A 22,625-nucleotide genomic window follows, 5' to 3' on the forward strand; every position below is an offset into this window, starting at 1 on the left:
ACAAAAGAATAAAAACATAAGCAGTTAAATACAGATTTAAAACAATACAAAATACTTGAGCCATTCATCCACAAAAACCTTGTACATAAACCTTAGTCCAGACCGAGTCGAAGCCAACAAAACTTACTCTTTGAATGCTTGCTCACATAGCCAGGTCTTCACTTTCTTTCTAAAACTCAAAGGGGATGGAGCCTGCCGGATGTCATTAGGGAGGGGAGGGAGTTCCACAGCCGAGGAGCCACCACTGGAAAGGCCCTGTCTCTTGTCCTCGCCATATATAATATTTATAATATTTATACATAGCTATAATGTCTTCACTCAACCTTCTCTTCTGCAGGCTAAAAAGCCCAGTTCTTTAAGACACTCTTCATGGGGCATGGTCTCTAGACTTTTGATCATTTTAGTTGCCCTCCTCTGGACACCTCCCAGCTTGTCAATATCTTTTTTAAACTGTGGTGTCCAGAGGTCTAACCAAAGTAGAATAGAGAGGGAGTGAGGAACAGGGGATTAAGCCAAAATTGCGCAGGACCACTCTCTAAGACAGTTCATCAATTTTCAAACTGCAGATGTGGATGAATACTCAAGATTCTAAACATTCTGCATTGTGACAGCAATCAAAGAATCACATCTACCTCCTCAAATCAGATTGACCCCTCTTCATGGTAACTCCCATCCACAGAGTTTTATTTATTTATTATTTACAGCATTTATATTCCGCCCTTCTCACCCCGAAGGGGACTCAGGGCGGATCACATTACACATTACACATATAGGCAAACATTCAATGCCTTTTAACATAGAACAAGACAAACAAACATAGGCTCCGAGCGGGCCTCGAACTCATGACCTCCTGGTCAGAATGATTCATTGCAATTAATTGCAGCTGGCTTGCTCTCCCGCCTGCGCCACAGCCCGGGCCTGAGTTCTCTAGATGATAGGGATTACCTAGATCAATTCTATCTACAGTAGAGTCTCACTTATCCAACACTCGTTTATCCAACATTCTGGATTATCCAACGCATTTTTGTAGTCAATGTTTTCAATATATCGTGATATTTTGGTGCTAAATTCATAAATACAGTAATTACTACATAGCATTACTGCGTATTGAACTACTTTTTCTGCCAAATTTGTTGTCTAACATGATGTTTTGGTGCTTCATTTGTAAAATCATAACCTAATTTGATGTTTAATAGGCTTTTCCTTAATGCCTCCTTATTATCCAAAATATTCGCTTATCCAACATTCTGCCGGCCCGTTTATGTTGGATAAGTGAGACTCTACTGTACTTTCAAAGTCTGGTTATGGAACAAAGAATGCTTTGATCACATCGGTGAATAATTGACATTGAGAATCGAGTCTCAGTTGGTTCTACTTGACTTTTTGGCAGCTTTCTATAGTATCAGCCACAGAATACTTCTAAGCCAATTTTTTGGGATGGGCCTTCTTGGTGGCTGCATCCAATCCCTGGATCTATCTTCCGAGAAAAGTGCTCTCCTTGCTGTTATTTTGCAGGTAGATGACTTTTTTTTAATCTTAACAGGCCCTTGAAAACTGATTACGCAAGAGGCCTATCCCCCTGACCAATGTGCTCTGTTTATTGTTTTCTTTTTCATGGTAATGTTTTCGTTATTTTAATTTTATTGGTTGCTTAAACAAACTTTAAACATAAGTGTATTTGTTTTAATGTTTCTGTCAAGAAACACTCTTCTGCTTCATAGAAGCCAATGGCCATCTCAAAAATAAGTAAGTTTTCGAAATTAGTATATGGGACAAATGCAGTCTGTTATGTGTAATGATCTACTGCCGTGTGTAGAAACTCTTGAGAAGCAGTGATTGACTATGGGTTTTCCAAGTCACAGAGAATCACACGAATATATATCATCATTATACACTACACTCTGTCCCACAAATGAAACATTTCCTGTGCAGAAAAATGTAGCATCTCTGAGATGGCCCTTGGTATCAAATAATTTATCTTTCTCTTGCACATATCCACACACATAGATTTATCTCAGACACACCAAAGTATTTTCTTGAAGACCAATCACATCCAATCAGTTAAGGATATTAAGACGATCCTCCACAAGGATGTCACTACTAGGATTCTCATTTTATCCATCCAACAGAATTCCCTTCCACTGCAAACAAAACTGCCAGAACTGTGCACATGGACATAAATCCCAACAAAAAAGGAATTAATAACCTTCCTTAAACATGAAAAATTATTTCCTTCATCCCCATATAGAGTGTACCAGAGTGTGTCTACAAACCTTGATCACAAACCTGTGAAACATCAAGTTCACCCGCCCCCATCTAAAGTTGCAAGAGTCTCAGGTGTAACTACCTGGCAAGACACACACCTGTAAAAATTCCTAGACATAAACCTTCTCTAACAAAACAACAAGAAATCCAACTCCAAAAAGTGCCATCTGTCGGGAGTGTTTCGCTTGTGTATTCCTGCATGGCAGAAGGGGTTGGAATGGATGGCCCTTGGGGATTCCTCCAACACTATGATTCTATGAAAATGTATCTACACAAATTAAACACATGGCCCGATTAGTTACAAATATACATGCAAGTCTACACCCCCCTCCCCAATGGAGCTGCAAGATTCAAAAGAAAAATTGGAGAGATTGAAAGAATTCCCCATGTTTGTGTATGTGCATAGAAATATAGAGTTGGAAGATACCCCAAGGGCCATCCATTCCAACCCCACAAAAAGAGGCATATAAATGAAATAGCAGCACCAACTGCTACTCTGGGGCCAGAGTGAAATAGGGGAGCAAGGAAGACCAGTTTCACCATGTCTCCTGGGTCATCAATTGGGAGCCCCCGCCTCCCCCCCGCAAGCAACAACATAGCAATATATAATACTAATATTGTGCTATGCTAATAATATAATATATTGTATATACATATAATGTTGATAATAATATTGTAATACAATATCATAATACAATATAATAATTGTATATTATATATTTCTGGAAGACACATTTCCACGATGTCTCTTAGGTCACCAGTTGGGAGCCCCTCTCCCAAGCAACAATATAGTAATATATAATACTAATATTGTGCCGTGCTAATAATATAATATATTGCATGTAATATAATATTGATCTTAATATTGTAATACAATACAATAATAATACAAAATAATAGTTGTATATTATATATTACATGTAATATTACTACTAATACTTCAGTATAGTGGTGTAGTACAATAAAGTAATGTATGATGCTAATATTGTGGTATGCTAATAATACAATATATTGTATGTGTATATATAACTTGTAAGTCACTCTGACATGCCTTGGGGATGAGAAGGGTGGGATATAAATGTACAATGTAGCGCAATATTGTAATATATAATACGAATATCGTGCTAGGCTAATAATATAATATACTGAATGTACATATAACTTGTAAGCCACTCTAGAGTCCCCTTCAGGGTGAGAAGGGCAGGATATAAATGTACAATATAGCACAATATTGTAATATATAATACTAATTTTGTGCTATACTAATAATATAATATATTAAATGTGTACAAATAATTAGTAAGCCACTCTGAGTCCCCTTTGGGGTGAGAATGGCGGGATATAAATGTGCAATACAGTAATATATAGTATAGTACTATAGTACAATATAGTAATATATGATATTAATATTGTGCTAGACTAATATAATATATTGTATGTGTACATATAACTTGTAAGCCGCTCTGAGTCCCCTTCGGGGTGAGAAGGGCAGGACATACATTTTGTATATAAATAAACAAACAAACATAAACAATAAATAAATATCCATTTATCCCTTAAGTGGTGGTTTTTGCTTTATATCATCTTACCATTCTGTTTTATTATTACTGTGTTATATAGTATAATTGTGTTTATAATCTGTTTATTTTACTTGTTAGGTGATGTTATTTATATATGCTTTTAATTTTGTTCATGTTCTATTCTTTGGGCTTGGCCCCATGTGAGCCGCCCCGAGTCCCTTTGGAGAGATGGAGGCGAGATTAAAAATAAATAAATTATTACATTATTATTATTATTATTAAATAAATAAACAAGATCCTGTTTATTGAGGGGCTGGCTAAACGGGCGGGATTTGACAAGTGGCAGAAGGGGGCTGGACTAGATGGCCCTCGGGGGTTCCCTTTCCACCGCTAGGATGCGAGGAGCGGATTGAGGATGCCTAAGGATGTCTGTCCACACCCCTCGCGACAAAAATCCCCGCCAGAAGGCACCAACACGCCCCGCGAGGGAGGGGTTCAACCCACTTCTGGGAGGCGGAATGCGGGAGCCCCTTCGCCGCCTTCAAAACAACGCGCGCCCGCGAAAAGGGCCTTCCCTTCGGCTGCCTGGGCCTACCTTCAGCCACCTCCTCCGCCTGTCAGGCCCCGACAAGGCCCCAGAGGCCTAGCTGTCACAGGGACCACCGCTCGCTCCCTCTCTCGCTTGGGCCTGCCCGACCCCCGCCTCGCGCGCGACTCACCGAGCGGCGGCAGCAGCAGCACTGAGGCCTGCTTCGGCACCCTCCTCCTCCGCGCCGCCTCATCCTCCGGGCCGCGAAGCCCTCAAGGCCCGAGCCGAGCCAGACCCCGCGGCGGGAAACTCGGCTCTCGCTGGCTTTGGGCGCTGAGGTGAAGGCGGCCGCGGATCCAAAATGGCGGCAAACGGTGTAGTAAGCCGCGGCCGTAAGGCAGGCAGGCAGGCAGGGAGGGAAGCGGCGCTCCTTTACCTCAGCGCGCGCGCGCCCGTCGCGTGCGCGGACACGCTCTGCTCTCCCAACGCGCGTGCGCCTGGGGTGGGAGGGTGGGGAGCGCGCCTTGGGCACGCCCACCGCTCGCTCTGTATACACTGTATACCTCTGAGAAGCCTTCTCCTGTCCCTGTCAATCAATCACCGCCCGGCCAATCACATCTACCGCCCTTTTCGCGCGCTTCCTCCTCACTCACTCACGCACACGCCTCAACCTGCCAACCAACCAAGCTTCTCAGGATCGCCAGCGAGTATTTTTTTTCAAAGTATGTCCCTCCAGGCTTTCCGTAGGTAGATCAGGGAAAGGGATGTTTTTTCCTCACGGCGTCGAGAAATAAAGATGGTGGCGCCCAAGAGAGCAAAGTTATAGCGCTCTGGAAACGGGAGCCTTTTTGGAAAGGAGGTAGGCAGTCTATCCTCTAGACTGTTCCACTATTTTATGTCCCTGCTCCCCGTGGTTTTATTCATATGTCTTTCTCACCAAGTTTTAATTTAGTGTTCATGTGGCCTGCCCTGGTTTTTATTGCTTTTTCTGAATTTTGGATTGTAATGTATGTTATTATTTATTGTATTGTTAAATTGTGTTATGATATGTTGTTTTATATTTTGTCATATTGTATGGTTTTGGGGATGGCCCCATGTAAGCCGCCCCGAGTCCCCGTTGGGGAGATGGTGGCGGGGTATAAATAAAGTTTTATTATTATTATTATTATTACTATAGGTGCTCTGGCGTCGCGCCCAAGTTGTCCTTCTTCTTCATTCACCCAGTCGTTTTCGACTCTTCGTGACCATTCCACCATGTCTCCTGTGTCAATCTAACGATATAATAATATATAATACTAATACAGTAGAGTCTCACTTATCCAAGCCTCGCTTATCCAAGTTTCTGGATTATCCAAGCCATGTTAGCCGCCCCGAGTCCCCGCTGGGGAGATGGTGGCGGGGTATAAATAAAGTTTTATTATTATTATTATTATTATTATTATTATTATTATTGTAGTCAAGGTTTTCAATATATCATGATATTTTGGTGCTAAATTCGTAAATACAGTAATTACAACATAACATTACTGCGTATTGAACTACTTTTTCTGTCAAATTTGTTTTATAACATGATGTTTTGGTGCTTAATTTGTAAAATCATAACCTAATTTGATGTTTAAGAGGCTTTTCCTTAATCCCTTCTTATTATCCAAGATATTGGTTTATCCAAGCTTCTGCCGGCCCGTTTAGTTTGAATAAGTGAGACTCTATTGTATTATGCTATAATACTAATATAATATTTTGTATATACATATAACATTGATAATAATATTATAATGTAATACCTGTCCCCACTGGTTTGCTTTTAATTACTCTGATTTTATCTGCTTGGATTTTAATGTATCTGTCCATTATTTTATTTTGTGTATTGTTGGAATGTTTTAAGTTTATGTCAAATATTTAGTTGTTGTTTCGGGCTTGTCCCTGTTGTGAGCCGCCCCGAGTCCTTTCGGGGAGATGGGGCGGGATATAAAAATAAAGTTTATTATTATTATTATTATTATTAATATAATAATAATAGGAAGCATATAGATCTCTTTTGCTATATCATACTATGTCTCTGTGTCAATAATAATAATAATAATAATACACTGTATATTGATGTATATTGAAAAACTAGGCAAGGAAGGTTTATATATCTGTGGAAGGTCCAGGGTGGGAGAAAGAATGTACTCCTGTATGTTGGAGGCAGGTATGAATGTTGTAATTAATCACCTTGATTAGCATCAATGGCCTTGCAAGTTTCATTCCTGCCTGGGGGAATTCAAATAAACATAGCCCTTCCGAGCCCAAAGGTCGCTGCTGCTGCTCAATTGCATAGTCACCTGTCGCCGCCCCCATTTCCCTCAAGGTCAAGCCAGTCACTTCTAGGATCCCATCCATCCATCTCGCCCTTGGTCGGCCTCTCTTCCTTTTCCTTCAATTCCCCCCAGCATCATGATCTTTTCCAAGCTTTCCTGTCTTCTCATGATGTGGCACAGGTTGTAATGTTAGGCTGTGACTCCAAAGGAATGGGGTCCCCATGTGTTTTGGACTCCAGTTCCCACAATTCCTGGCCTCAGACCCCTTCCTTTCCCCCCTCAGCCTCAGGAAAGGGCCTGAGGCCAGGAATTGTGGGAGTTGAAGTCCAAAACACATGGAAGGCCCAAGCTGGCCCATGCCTGATCTAAAACGCATTTTAGATCAGACACAGACAAGCACCTCAAGCTCTGAGGATGACATGGAAAGGAATAATATTTATTTATATTTATTTGCTACATTGATATCCTGCCTTTCTCACCTCAAAGGGGAGTCAGAGCAGCTTACAAGTTATATTGTTGTGGATGATAGAGATAACACCAAGAATGGCCCTTTCGTTGAGGCTGAAAAGGATTTTATTTTCAGCTGAAGACTCTGGATGTGGAATTTCCTCCAAAAGCAAACCATAGCCAGGATAAAGGTGTTGACATAGCCTTTTATACATTTTCAAACAAAGAAACATGCTTCTACATACATCCGGTCATCAGTATGTCACTTCACATGTCTACATACATGGGCATAAATATGCATGTATCAGCATTTTCCTATCTAAACACTCTGACCTGCCTGTAGCAAGTTACAGATACCAAGAGAGATCTGTCAAGACGCCTACTCTTGACCTGTCAAAAGAGATGTCTACTCTCCCTCCATTAGTTGTACCATTGGAATGTAGATAACAGCTCCCCTTCTCCCTGTCCTGACAGCTTGTGCATTTACACAGACCCCTTGAACCTTCTTTGTGCCTGTCTGAGTACCTGGTACAGAGAGAGCATGATTTTTCTACATTTCAGTGCTTCTAATGTGCATACAATATATGTATAAAAATCTATATTTTCCAGTTCCTCATCAATATATACACATACAATATATTATATCATTAGCATAGCACAATATCAGCATTATATATTACTATATTGTACTATACCGCTATACTGTAATATTATTAGTAATATTACATTTAATATATAATATATAAATATTATTATATTGTATAATTATTAGAATTATATTGCATTACATTATAATGTTAGTATCAATATTATATGTATATACAATATATTATATTATTACCATGGCACAATATTATTATATAGTATTATGCTGTTGCTGGGGGAGAGGGGCCCCCAACTGATGGCAAGTCTTGATAGTGTAAATTAATTATAATAATAACTTTATTTTTTTATCCCACCACCATCTCCCCAAGGGGACTTGAAGCAGCTCACATCATAGAACTTAATCACATTATAATACATACACAGTATCGTAAAACAGAATAAAACAACAATTATAAACAACATAGCAGTTGTGATAGAATAAAAACAATCTCATACCAACCACCAGTGAGCCTGTAATAAAGTCCATTTCTAGGCATGGATGGGTGGGCTGGCGCAACTCACTTTGAACATAGGACTAATGGATAAAGCACATAGGTTTGATGAGTAGGGGTGAGCAATGTAAGATGGGGAATAATATCTTTGGGTAGAGGACAACAGTAAAGTGCCAGGACAGATTTCAAGTCCTAATTGGAGCCAGGTTATTTAGGGGACTGTGTAGTCAAATGCACAGCAGAATATCCATGTTTTTAGCTCTTTACAGAAGATGGAAAGGGTGGGTGCTAATCTAATCTCCCTGGGGAAGGAGTTCCAGAGTCGGGGGCCACTGAGAAGGAAGGCCCTCTCTCGCATCCCCACTAACTGTACTTGTGATGGGGCAGAAGCAGGAGAGGAGCCTCCCCATAAGATCTTAGAGATCTCGCAGGTTCATAGGGCAAGATGCGGTTGCGAGGAAAATTGAATCCCATTAGAGTACTGTATCCTTTACCTTAGCTTTTGCCTTGTTTGTTATTGAAGGTGCAGAGATGTTAGATGTGTTAAACATAGATCAATTTGTTGTTTTCATTGGCAGGGATGATGCTGAGGAACCTGAGGAAACTTTTGGGTCGGGGACACATGGTGAGTCGCCTTGTCTCTCTGTGGATGTAGAATCCAAAGATATAGATAGCCGTTTGGGGTTGATATGCAACATAACACCCTTGTGAAGGATTCACTTGCTTCCCTACATGGTTTGGGTCCAGGTTACCTAAACCATGTCTCCCATACAATTGGGGGGGGGGGGGCATCTGCACCAACCAGCCAGAACCCAACTGGTCACCCAGAGGACATTTTCATCTGACAGGTAAATGAGCTGTCAGAATTTAAAAACCATATAAAGACCTATCTCTTCCAGCAGGCCTACCCAGACAGTTTGTAAACATGAATTTTAAACTTTGTTTTTGTTTTGTGTATTTTAATATGTATCTTATAGAAATTCACTTTAATATGTATTTTTTATAGATAAACATTTTACTATGTGTATTTGTGGTATTTTTACAATGTTTGTGTGTTTTGATTCTTCTGTAACTTGCCTTGAGCCACGAGAAGAGGTGGGTAAGAAATAATAATATTATTAGTATTATCATCATCATTTATTTACCAAGTGTTTTATTTTGTCATTTAAAATATTAGTTACAGAACACCAGAGATGAGGGAATCTCTACAAAGACCTATGAAAAAGAAACAAACCAATAAAATAATTTTTCACCAGAACATTCAAAGTCAAAGTCATTGCAGTCCCTGAAAACTCAGTATAGACAGGAGCACACTATTACTGCAGGAGGCTAGCCTTTTCTGGAAATGTGGACTAAGCTGCTGCTTCTCTCCTCATCTGAAGCAGGATAGCTTTCTTCACACAAATGGCGTCCTTTGGCAAATCCAGGATGCTGCCATCCTGCCAGAAAAGCCCAGAGCGATCTTCCGTACCAGTGAGAGCAACCCGGTAAGTGTATGTAACCCAGCTATGGAATGAAACTTCCAAATGGGTGTCAAGTGACGGTCATGAACTGGAGTATAGATTATTATCATCTCATGTGGTGGCTCTCTTCATGCAAGAGAGAAAGAGAACTTGGGGAGAGATATGTCTTGCTCCAGACAAGATCATGTTTTTGTTGAAGGATTAGGTATAACTTGTTTGTGTTTCTAATTGAAGGTGATGCTGCTTAATGGCATATTTTAGCCAATAGCCGTTAAAAGGGGCATGGTCATCATCCTTCCTGATAATGATCGACGGATCAAAGGTCTGGAAACCATGAATCCCTATGAGGAGTGGCTTAAAGAGTTGGACATGTTTATCCTGCAGAAGAGAAGGTTGAGAGGAGACATGAGAGCCAGGTTTAAATATTTGAAAGGATGTCATAAGGCTTGTTTTCTTCAGCCTTTGAAACAAGGCTTCAATGGAACTATGGGTTCAAATTACAGGAAAGGAGATTCTACCTGAACATTAGGAAGAACTTCCTGACCGTAAGAAGAACTGTTCAACAGTGGAACTCACTCCCTCGGGGTGTGGTGGAAGCTTCTTTTCTGGAGGTTTTTAAAGCAGAGGCTGGGTGGCCATCTGTTAGGAGGGCTTTGATTATGTTTTCCTGTATGGTAGAAGGAGGTTGGACTGAAATTACCTATGTGGTCTCTTCCAATGCTATGATTCTATGACTACTACATTTTATCTTAAAAATAGTTCACACTGCTACATTATTGGTAAAGAAATGTCAAATGAGACTCAGTGCAAAAAATGTGTGTTGTGCTGCATATAAGCTAGCTTCTGGGCCCAAGTCACTAAACTGGGCACTACCATTTATGGTCTGATATAGCTTAGGTATATCAGGAACCGTTTTTTAAATCTGGATAGAGTTGTTGCTTATCCTTCCTTGTTGTTTATTTTGACTGGGAAGTGGTTAAATAAGAATTTAATCTCAAACATGGTAACTCTGGTAAGAACAAACCAGGATTTCACTTGTGATGCAATTGATGGGAAAAGACCAAGGCTGATGTTCTTATTAATTTTGGGTCTGCACCCCATGCGCTATCAGTAAGTTTCCGCAGGATGTTACTGCATGCAGCTACTTTGTGCTTTGTTGGGAGGTATTACCTGGCCCTGATAGTTTCCTTTCTGGAATTCCCCTGTTTTCTGAGTGTTGTGTCTTTATTTACTGTCCTGATTTTAGAGTTTCTAAGACAGGGCCAGCTAACCCCTCCCAACAAAGGTTTCCCCAAGCAGGAAGCAGCCAGGTTTTGAAGCTGCAATGCCATTCAATGCTAATCAAGCTGGCCAATTGCACCATTCACACTTGCCTCCAACAGACAAGAGTTCTTTCTTTCTCCCACCCTGGACATTATTTCACAGGGATATAACTCTCCCTTGCCCAGTTTCCAGTATACCTCCCAATATCTGAGGATGCCTGCCATAAATGTAGGTGAAACATCAGGAAAGAATGCTTCTGGAACATGGCCAGACAGCCCAGAAAATTCACAGCAACCTAATAATAATAATAATAATAATAATAATAATAATAATAATAATAATAATAATAATAATAAGGTTTGGATCATTGATGTTGCCATCCCAGGTGACAGTCGTATTGACAAAAAACAACAGGAAAAACTCAGCCACTATCAGGACCTCAAGATTGAACTTCAAAGACTGGCAGAAACCAGTGCAGGTGGTCCCGGTGGTGATTGGCACACTGGGTGCTGTGCCAAAAGATCTCAGCCGGCATTTGGAAACAATAGACATTGACAAAATTATGATCTGCCAACTGCAAAAGGCCACCCTACTGGGATCTGCGCACATCATCCGAAAATAAATCACACAGTCCTAGACACTTGGGAAGTGTTCAACTTGTGATTTTGTGATATGAAAACCAGCATATCTATCTTGTTTGCTGTGTCATACAATATAATAATAATAATAATAATAGAGTAAGATATTACACAAAATAATAATTATAATAGAGTAAGTTATTACTCCAAATAAATAGAGCACAAGAAATAATAATAATAATTATTATTATTATTATTATTTCTTGTGCTCTATTTATTTGGAGTAATATCTTAGAACTGAATTAACCCAGAAGGATTACTCATTAAAATGGAACCCATTTCATTAATCAACTAACCAAATCTTTCATTGATTCCCGGCTAAAGACTGCAGTCCTAATTGTTGTTCTTTGTGTTGTATCTTTGTCTGCCTGAGTGTCATCAATACCAGTTTGTCATGGCATTAAACGGTCAGGGTAGATGTGCCCATAATTACTCAGGTGTATAATTGAACGTGCAATATTTTTTTAAAAACCTATATTTTGGATAATTTTGAAAGGAGTTGTGTCGGTTTGATTCAGATTTTGCCTCAAAAGTGATCAGGAAGGCTCCCTCTTCCATAGATTTTAATATAACCGAGCAGGTAGCGCGTGCACCGCTGGTTGTATAACTATGAGAAAAAAAATGCAAGAATGGTCCTGAAAAGAATTAAAGCACTATTTTAAGAACCCTTGCAGTTTTGATCCAGCGACACAAAAATGTAGAGAAATGTGTCAGATATAGCCACCCAGGGAGGTGCCTTTTGCTGCTTTTTTTTTTTTTGAGGGGGGGGGGGGCTCTTTTTGCTGCCCATTCTTCTGGGGTTTCCATGGCAACAGCAACAGGCAAAGGGATGGCGTCATGTGCCCGCTTCCTCCGGAGGAGCATCTCCAGTGGCAGAGCAGAAGTGCCCAGATGGCAAAGGGACGGCCTCTGCTGCCATCCCAGGTCTTAGTTGGCGTTGCCAGGCAACTGGCCTCTCTCCGCACATCGTTCTTGAACAAATAATAAGCCCAACTGGTTTCAGGCAGCAGGAGCTGCCGAAAACAGGCTAAAGAATGTGTTTTTTTTCTGCATCCTAGATTCAGGAGATGGCTGCTCCACCCAAAAGGGAGGCAAAGGAGAATAGGTGGCGGGCCCTTGTAGCTCGAATACAGGGCTGCTTCTGTGCCCTCTTTCAACAGAGGGGGAGAACACCTGGCTCCCCAAATGTTTTTGGACTGTTCCCCCAAAAATCTCATCTCATTAATCATGCAGGATCAGGTGGTACCAAAACATCTGGTGTGGAAAGGACTGTCTTGACCTTTGCCATAATCAGTCATAGAATCATAGTAGAGTTGGAAGAGACCTCATGGGCCATCCAGTCCAACCCCATTCTGCCAAGAAGCAGGAAATCGCATTCAAAGCACCCCCGACAGATGGCCATCCAGCCTCTGCTTAAAAGCCTCCAAAGATGGAGCCTCCACCACAGTCCGGGGCAGAGAGTTCCACTGCTGAACAGCTCTCACAGTGAGGAGGTTCTTCCTGATGTTCAGGTGGAATCTCCTTTCCTGTAGTTTGAAGCCATTGTTCCATTGCGTCCTAGTCTGCAGGGCAGCAGAAAACAAGCTTGCTCCCTCCTCCCTAGGACTTCCCCTCACATATTTATACATGGCTATCATGTCTCCTCCCAGCCTTCTCTTCTGCAGGCTAAACATACCCAGTTCTTTAAGCCGCTCCTCATAGGGCTTGTTCTCCAGACCCTTGATCATTTTAGTTGCCCTCTGGACGCATTCCAGCTTGTCAACATCTCCCTTCAACTGCGGTGCCCAGAATTGGACTCAGTATTCCAGGTGTGGTCTGACCAAGGCAGAATAGAGGGGGAGCATGACTTCCCGGGATCTAGACACTATACCCTATTGATGCAGGCCAGAATCCTGTTGGCTTTTTTAGCAGCCGCATCACATTGTAGGCTCATGTTTAACTTGTTGTCCACGAGGACTCCAAGATCTTTCTCACACGTCCTGCTGTCAAGCCAGGCGTCCCCCATTCTGTATCTTTGCATTCCATTTTTTCGGCCGAAGTGGAGTATCTTGCATTTGTCCCTGCTGAATTTCATTTTGTTAGTTTCGGCCCATCTCTCTAGTCTGTTAAGGTCTCTTTGAATTCTGCTCCTGTCTTCTGGAGTGTTGGCTATCCCTCCCAGTTTGGTGTCATCTGTGGTTCCCGTCTTTTTTTTACCAGGACCCACTTGACCGGGGACCACTCTCCAACATTAGTACCAAAAGGGTTACGAATCACTTTTCGTCAACTTTAGATTCGGTTTGATTATTTGGGGTGCCGATTCAGAAAATTGCACTGAATAGACCACATAATAACAACAACTTTATTTTTGTATCCTGCCACCATCTCTCCGCTGGGACTTGGGCCGGCTTACATGGGGCCAAGTCCAACAACACAGAGTAGAAAAAAACAATACACAATTCACAGTATAACATAGGTAAAAACAATACAATATAAAATGAATATTATAACAGTAGTTTATAATATCAACCAAACACCAAGCACAATTTCTATCGTCTTCATGGAAGGGGAGACTAAAAACAGCAATACAAAATAGGATAATGGTTAAAGTGCATAAAAGATAGGAACCTAATAAGGTGCGGGATCGATTATTAATAATATCATCTGGAGCGGGATTATCTACTGACTATCTTGCCAAAAGCCAAATGGAACATCCAAGTCTTTAATTGTTTCCTGAAGGTGGATAAGGAGGAAGCTAATATCAGCTCTAGTTTCTGATCCAGAACGTATGCCATCCAGTGGTCGCCACCTATTCGTCCACAGAAAAGCATTACAGTAGTCTCACTTATCCAAGCTAAACGGACCAGCAGAAGCTTGGATAAGCGAATATCTTGGATAATAAGGAGAGATTAAGGAAAAGCCTATTAAACTTAAAATTGTTATGATTTTACAAATTAAGCACCAAAACATGTTTTACAACAAATTTGACAGAAAAAGCAGTTCAATACGCAGTAATGTTATGTTGTAATTACTGTATTTAGCACAAAATATCACGATATATTGAAAACATTGACTACAAAAATGGCTTGGATAATCCAGAAACTTGGATAAGCGAGGCTTGGATAAGGGAGACTCTACTATATTTAATAATCTGGAGCTGATGTGGTCTATGCAATACAATTTTCTGAATCAGCACCCCAAATAATCCCAGGAACAGGCCTAAAAACGAAGACATCAATAAAACAAAAAAAAATTTTGGTTGGGCTGTTTATTATCCATGGATTTTTAACCCTCTGGTCAGCTCTGCAGAAAGGAGCAGAAATAAAATAAAATAAAGATGAAGGAGGTTAGCGGACCGGATTTTTGTTCTGCTGGGTCATGGCCCAGACATGATGACAAGACACATGTGTGTTTTCCATCTACATAATCGTGAAGCCAACAGGAAACTGAAGGTTACCTGGGAAGGCCAAGAGCTTGAACACTGTTCCCATGTTAATTATCTCAGCGTCACCTTAGACCCAACACTAACATTTAGGAAACACTGTGCACCGTGATTTGATTCTGCATTGTGTCTGCTTTCACAATCCCACAGGCTGATCACACAGAAGAGCACGTGGGCCAATATTACAGCCTTCCCCGCCAAGAAGTAGAAGAGATCTTTCCTCATGGACTACCAGCACGCTTCAAGTTGCAGGTACTCTGTCTTCCATAGATGGAAATGGTGAGCAGCAAGACAACTTCCAACCTTTTGGTCCTCCAGATTTTAGGGATTTTACCTCACAGAATACCCTTCCTTGTGACTGGGAACCATGCATTTATATTTTATTGATGACATTTACCACCATAACAGTAGCTACCTAGCTTGGTTGTGATGTTATCGATTGCAATGCGGGTACCCAAGCTAATACACTTATATTAATGGGAGTTTTTAATATGTTTTTGCTCTTCCTAAGGAAAGAAATGTTTTAAATGTAACCAACTAGACCAGTGATTGCCAAAGTGGGTGCTACTGCCCCCTGGTGGGCGCTGCAGTGATCCAGGGGAGCGGTGATGGCCACAGGTGCATTTGGGGGCGGGGCCTGGGGAGTGGCGGGGCCTCTTCCCAAGTGCCGGAGACAGGGCTGAGCCCCTGAGGCGCCTGTTAGGACACACAGGGGGCGGAGCTAGAGGAGTGGGCGTGGCTTCTTCCCAAGAGCCCGAGACACGGCTGAGAATCTACCTCTCCTGAGGCGCTTGTTGGGACACAGGGGCGGGGGTAGGGAAGGGGGCGGGGCCTCTTCCCAAGAGCATGAGACAGGGCTGAGCCTCTATACTTCTCCTGAGAGGCCTTTTAGGACTAAAGGTCAGGGCTAGGGGCGGGGGCAGGGCCTCTTCCCAAGAGCTTCTGTAGCCCTCCCCGAGGCACTTGTTAGAACACAGGGGCAGGGATTAGGGGTTCAGCCCCGTCAGGCACTTGGGAAGAGGCCCCGCCCCCTCCTCGAGCCCCGCCTCCTGTGTCCTGGCAGGTGCCGCAGGACAGGGATAGAAGCTCAGCCCTGCCTCAGAGCTCGTAACTCCGCCCATCCCAGTCCTGGCCGCCCATTTGTGGCCTCGCCCCCCTCCCCCTCGCAGCCCTGTATCTTGGACTAAGGGAGAGGTTCAGTCCCGCCCTCTTGAACAGGAGCCACGCCCACCCCTCTAAGCCACGCCCCCCTTTAAAGGGGGCGCTGAATAATATTTTTTCTGGAAAGGGGGCGGTAGGCCAAATAAGTTTGGGAACCACTGAACTAGACATATGCACTCTCTACAATGTCTGAGTACTCTCTGCCTCTTTTATGTCCCAACAGAGAAAAACCTTCAACGAAACCTGCTTTATGGTACGGGAGCCAGCCATTGAACTCATTAGCTACTTAAAACGCACCAACTTTTCTCATCCAGCCGTCCGATATGTCATCTGTATCCTACTGAGTCAAGTTTATTTAGCCTTTTAAGTTAATGTCTTTCATGTCCTCATGAGCCTCAGCATCATTTGTGGGGTGTGTTCAGCAGTCGAGGTTTTCAAGGAATACTTGAGATTGTATACTGGTTTTTTAAAAAAGAAAGAAAGAGAGAATTGCACACTTATTTCTAAAAAGAAATGTGATTTCAAGCCAAACTAGGGCCATGAAAGACTCAAATGAGACACGTTCAAGAAGAGACCATTTTGAGAGTTAGTCGGAGAAGTACGGTGACGTCAGTGTTCTGAGCATTCAGAATTAACGTCTTCTCACTCTACAGCCTAGAAACTGACAATAACCTGCTCCGTGATAGTGAGCTTATGTAAGAACAGAGATGCAGTGCCATCGCCAGGAAACTCTAGGAATAGCTTCACAATAAATACTTTAGAGGGTTGCTGTGAGTTTTCCCGGGCTGTCTGGCCATGTTCCAGAAGCACTCTCTCCTGACGTTTCACCCACACCTATGGCAGGCATTCTCAGAGGTTGTGAGGATGCCTGCCGTAGATGTGTGCAAAATGTCAGGATATAATGCTTCTGGAACATGGCCAGACAGCCCGGGAAAACTCACAGCAATGCAGTGATTCCAGCCATGAAAGTTGTGAGGTCTGTTGGAAACTAGGCAAGTGGGGTTTATATATCTATCTATCTATCTATCTATCTATCTATCTATCTATCTATCTATCTATCTGAGGAATGATGTCCAGGGTGGGAAAAAGAACTCTTGTTTGTTGGAGGCAAGTGTGAATGTTGCAATTGGCCAGCTTGATTAGCATTGAATGGCCTTGCAGCTTCAAAGCCTGTCTGCTTCCTGCCTGGGGGAATTCCTCTGCAGTTCCACTCCCTTAACAGCATTTATTTGAAGATGGTGAGAAGTCCACAGGGAAGACCATGACCCTTTGCCATGCCATCCATTACTGTGCAAGGCAGAATTGGTTCATTCTACACATTCCAGATGGTAAGGAGGTTTGTACAGTCTGACAGATCCTTTTGCTTGGAGCCAGGGGCTCTTGAGCCCTTTCAAAGCACAGCAATGCTTAACATTGGTATTTTCTGTTATATTATTATTATTATTATTATTATTATTATTATTATTATTAGCGACATTTACATCCCGCCCTTCTCACCCCAAAGGGGACTGAGGGCAGCTTATAAGTTATATGTGCATACAATAAATTATATTATTAGCATAGCACAATAGAAGCATTATATTACTATATTGTACTAGACCACTATACTGCAATATTATTAATCATATTACATGCAATATATAATATACAATTATAATAGTTTATTATTATTATATTTTATTACATTATAATATTATCAATATTATATGTATATACACTGTATTATATTATGCTTAATTGCCATTGCCTTTTTAAATCTTGTGCTTGAGAAACCCATTGCCAAGCAGTAATACATAGTGTATTATTATTTTATTTTATTACATTATTATATTATTATCAATATTATATGTATATACAATATATTATATTATTATGCTTAGTTGTAATTGCCTTTTTAAATCTTGTGCTGGAGAAACCCATTGCCAAGCCAAGCAAGGGTATAAATCCTTTAAACAATTCAAAAGGTTGCTGTGAGATTTCGCTTTCTCTTTACCCCGCAGCTCACTTGTGGGTAAAAAATTGCAAACAACTGCTACCTTCGACTTACAACAAGGATCGTTTCGACCAGCCTCTGGAAGCCTCAACCTGGCTGAAGAATTTCAAAACCACCAATGAACGTTTCTTGAAAGAGGTCAGCAGACGTTGTTGTTGCCTTCAGGTCCTTTTAGTACACTCCATCCTTTTGAATTTGTGCGGCACTTTTAAAAACATTTTTTGCTGGTTTTTGTAAAAGGATAGGTATTGGTGGAAAGAGAGTATATGTTTGTTTGAAATGGACAATCTTCCTGTATTTACAAAGAACCAAAAATAGCTTTGTTTTGGAATTTGTCCTCAGAGAACTTGAGATGATTTATCTTTTTTCATAACAACAAAAAACATGGATACTCAATCCAGTTGCTAGTCCTGGGGCGCATCTGCACTGTGCAATTAATGCAGTTTGGTACCACTTTAACTGCCATGGCTCAAGGCAGTGAAATCCTGGGAGCTGCAGTTTCACAAGGGCTTTAGACTTCTCTGCCAAAGAGTGCTGGTGCTTCACCAAACTCTAACCTCTGTCTGTTGGTTGCCAGATGGATTTTTGGTCAGAGCCAGTTCTTCTCTTTTACTCTTTTCATCTTTCAGATCAAAACCCAACAAAGCTATGTGTGGAGCAAGCGGGAGAGCACCGCGGAAGGCAGCCCCCTGGGAGAAGTGATAGACCAGGTGAGGTGTCCATTCAGAGTGCTAGCAAACTATCAACTCGAGTTGGGATTGGGATTTGGGGGTATTTTGGGAGAGTAGCTTGACAAGCTGGGACATGTCCAGAGGAGGCTGACTTAAATGATCCAAGGCATGGAAACCATGAATCCCTATGAGGAGTGGCTTAAAAGTCTGTTTAATCTTCAGAAGAGATGTTTGAGAGGAAACTTGAGAGCCGTGTTTCAATATTTGAAAGGAAGTTGTAAGGAAGAGGGAGAAGGCTTGTTCTCTGCTGCTTTGGAGACTTAAGACTCAATGAGGAAATGGGCTCAAATGACAGAAAAGGAAATTCCATCTGAACGTTAGGAACAACTTTCTGTGGAAAGTTCCAACAGTGGAACTCAATGCCTCAGAGTCTGATAGAGGCACCTTCTTTCGAGGCTTTTAAATAGAGGCTAGATGGCTATCTGTTGGGGGTGCTTTCATTGTGCTTTTCCTGCCTGGCCAAATGAGGTTGGATTGGATGGCCCATGTGGTCTCTTCCATCTCTTTTTTTTTTTTTCTGTGACCCTGCCGAGGAAAAGGCCAGAGAGGTGGATGGATCTTTCAGCTACTATGGGACTGCATCCTTTAGGATTTCCCATCCGTTACTCTTCTCTCCTCTTTCGTTCTCCTCCCTCTAACCCTTTAGGGTTTGACTCGAGTGAAAAACGCCAGCGATGCCGTCGGGGTGGTCTTGAAAGAGCTGAAGCAGCAATGCCCTCAAGGGACTTTCCGCCTTTTAGTGGCCGTGGATGGAGTCAATTCTCTTTGGGGACAGACGACAGTGAAGAAACAGGACAAGAGCGAAGTACGGGGCCCTGCCATGTGTGTTGAGAGCGTATGGCCAGCTCCTCCCGTGTTGGTTGCCTTGCGAGCGGTGATGGCATGATTGTCAGCATAGATGAAACTCTGTCCCTTCTGGCAGTGGCTGGTCATTTGTGTAAATGTTGAACATTGATGGAGCAAGCACATTCTCCTGAGGCAGGCCGTTCATTGGCTTCTAAGACCCTGGAACTCAACAAAAAAGCTCCTGTTCTGTAGCAGATTTCCTATGAAGTGGGTGAGATGGTGGGAGTGGAAATATTGCATAACCATAGCTTCTTTTTTTGTCTTTAGGTAGCCGTCGAGGAATTGACTCTGATCCACAACTTGAGAAAGATGGTGGCCAATGACTGGGTGAGGAGGTTGGAGCTTCATAGCTTTTCCCAACAAAGTTAATGGTTAAAATGAACTATTTGAGGAATTTGACCAATCCGTTTAAATTCTTTGCACTTGGAACTGGGGTGAGGCATCTGTGGTCCTCCCAATATCACGATACTGCAAAGAAGTTGTAAAGTCTTCTTTTAAACTTCCCACTTCCTTTAGTTCAGCTCTTGAGGCATCAGAGAACAAGTCTTCAGGGAAGGTAAAATAGGGATTACTGTATATACTCAAGTAAAAGCTTAGTTTTTCAGCCCTTTTTTAAAGACTGAAAAGGCCCCCCTCAGCTTATACTCGGGTGAGGGTCCTGGTTGGCTTATATTTGGGTCAGCTTATACTTGAGAATATATAGTACATTTATTATTTTTCTCTATTATTACATTTATTATTTTTCTCTATTATTGTTGCTACTATTGCATTTATTTTACTCTATTATTATTATTATTGCATTTATTATTTTACTCTATTTATTATTACTTGTATTATTTTCCTGTATTATTATTATTACATGTATTATTTTACTCTATTATTATTAAAAGGATACATAAGCACATTTGCATTGAAGAAGATGAGAATAATGATTTGATCAGAGTTGGACAGACGTATCTTAAATTTGAGCTTTATGTAAATATTTAAAAACATTTAACCTACTGATGCCTCAATTAATGTAATTTTATTGGTATCTATTTTTATTTCTGAAATTTACCACCCTCGGCTTATACTGGAGTCAATGTTTTCCCAGGTTTTTTGTGGTAAAATTAGGTGCCTCGGCTTATATTTGGGTCGGCTTATACTCGAGTATATATGGTAGTTAAGACTCGGGGCAATCAGCAAGGCTTAGTTAGGATTGTAATGAGATAGGGAAAGAGTAAAGTCTATTAGGGGGTTAAGTAAGTAATCTTTAACTGTATTATTTTTGCATTATATACCCGTGCCCCTGGGAATACTCTTTTGTCTTTGTTTTTTATTTATTTTTCAAAATGTCCAACAACATTTAATTCTGTTTTAATTTTTATATATTTGTAAGCCGCTTTGAGTTTCCTTGTTGGAGGGAAAAGCAGGTTATTTAAAAAATCATAATTGTATTTCCAGACTGGAGGAGCCATTGTGACCACCCTCAGCCAAACAGGGGCTATCTACAAGCCTCGCAAGGCGTACTTACCTCATGAATTGCTAGGAAAGGTGAGCCTGAAGTTAAATTGCAGGTACATTGCCACAAAAAATAATAACAGAGCAATATAAGTGCCAAGCTTGCTCATTTAGATTTGGAGGGTTTTCCCCACTCCTTGAAGCCCCCCAATGAGCCATTCATGTCCATTCACCATAACTCTTCCCATTAATTCCTGCTCTGATAGAAGGGTTTTGATGCCCTGGACCCCTTCGTTCCAATTCAAGTCCACAACTACACAGACCGGGAATTTGAGAGCTGCTACCAGTACTACTTGGAACAGAAGTGGCTTCAGCATGAGAAAGGTGAGAGCCTGGGAAGAAGAGATGGGAGCAGTCAAGAAGTAGTATATACACTGCTTATGTACCCATAGCACGCCATGCTGCTTTCTTCATCATGTTTTCCTATTTCTCTTCATTTTTTAAAATATTGTGACCTCAGCCAGTACCAACGAAGGCCGGCTGGAGCTCCGTTTCCTCACTGGATGCAACCCTGGACTGTTGGACCGGATCAGCTCTCACTTGTGATTTTGTGCCCCTTTTCACTGTGATATCAAAACGCAAAAGGATTTCTCGCAATTAAACACAACACCACCGCTTTATCAGGATGTCTCTGGATTATTCAAGGGGATGTGAAAGTGGGAAGGAGACAGATGCTAGGTGGATGGGTGGCCCTTGGGGGGGGGGGGTCTCTGGCTGGAAAACATGAGAAACCCCCTATAAAATGAACAATGACTCTATGCAAGACAATTTTTGTTCCTGGATTATAAATGTTGTTTCCTGGTTGGTTCTATCACAAGCATGGGCAAACTTTGGCCTTCCCTCTAGGTGTTTTGGACTTCGACCCCCCACAATTCCTAACAGCCTCAGGCCGCTTAAGCCGCTGAAAGGGAGAAGGAAGGAGTCTGAGGCTGTTAGGAATTGTGAGGGTTGAAGTCCAAAACACTTGAAGGGAAGGCCAAAGTTTGCCCATGCCTGGTCTATGGATTATTCTATTTTATCTTATTATTATTCATTAGTTCGTTTGTTATTTCAGTTCATGATATTTTATTTCCTTATTTCTTTTTGATCCCTGGCTTCCACTACCACATGATGACAATCTGCTACCGAGAACAATTCAAAGTGCGGGCTTTAACCTATAAAACCCTAAACGGTTCTGGCTCCGCCTTCTTCACGGGTGCAATTGACAGAGACAAGAGACAGAGCCTTCTCGGTGGTGGCCCCTTGGCTATGGAACTCCCTCCCCAGGGAGATTAGGTCAGCTCCCTCCTTCTGCAAAAAAGTGAAGACGTGGCTCTTTGATAAAGCCTTCAAAAATCTAGTGCAATAATTAGATACAAAAGATGTGTAAGAAGGGTTGTTGTATGTCTTTCGGGCTGTGTGGCCGTATTCCAGAAGTATTATCTCCTGACGTTTCGCCATAGATGTGGGCG

The 22,625-nt window shown here is 41.7% G+C and overlaps 2 protein-coding genes across 5 annotated transcripts in view; one reads left to right on the forward strand and one right to left on the reverse strand.

Moving 5' to 3' along the window:
- ash1l (ASH1 like histone lysine methyltransferase) overlaps positions 1 to 4,641 on the reverse strand; it is a 59,935-nt gene extending 55,294 nt beyond the window's left edge. For 2 of the 3 annotated variants that reach the window (XM_062965183.1, XM_062965181.1), the window contains exon 1: positions 4,505 to 4,641. The gene's annotated coding sequence lies outside the window, so the exon portion shown is untranslated. The other variant, XM_062965182.1, reaches the window with a different exon arrangement.
- Positions 4,642 to 5,008: 367 nt separating this feature from the next.
- On the forward strand, positions 5,009 to 21,794 carry dap3 (death associated protein 3). Of its 2 annotated transcripts, none has more exons than XM_062965188.1 (13): positions 5,009 to 5,173; positions 8,737 to 8,783; positions 9,541 to 9,645; positions 15,094 to 15,195; positions 16,328 to 16,436; positions 17,340 to 17,432; positions 18,105 to 18,235; positions 18,727 to 18,807; positions 19,475 to 19,633; positions 19,942 to 20,001; positions 21,118 to 21,207; positions 21,381 to 21,498; positions 21,635 to 21,794. In XM_062965188.1, the coding sequence occupies exons 2-13, from the start codon at positions 8,739 to 8,741 to the stop codon at positions 21,718 to 21,720; spliced, it is 1,179 nt and encodes a 392-aa protein (XP_062821258.1). In that variant the 5' UTR covers positions 5,009 to 5,173; positions 8,737 to 8,738; the 3' UTR covers positions 21,721 to 21,794. The 2 variants fall into 2 exon arrangements, with proteins under 2 accessions (XP_062821258.1, XP_062821259.1); XM_062965189.1 differs by having other exon boundaries at positions 9,544 to 9,645.
- Positions 21,795 to 22,625: the final 831 nt, after the last annotated feature.

This window comes from Anolis carolinensis, unplaced genomic scaffold (genome assembly GCF_035594765.1).
Source record: "Anolis carolinensis isolate JA03-04 unplaced genomic scaffold, rAnoCar3.1.pri scaffold_14, whole genome shotgun sequence".
Taxonomy (NCBI): domain Eukaryota; kingdom Metazoa; phylum Chordata; class Lepidosauria; order Squamata; family Dactyloidae; genus Anolis; species Anolis carolinensis.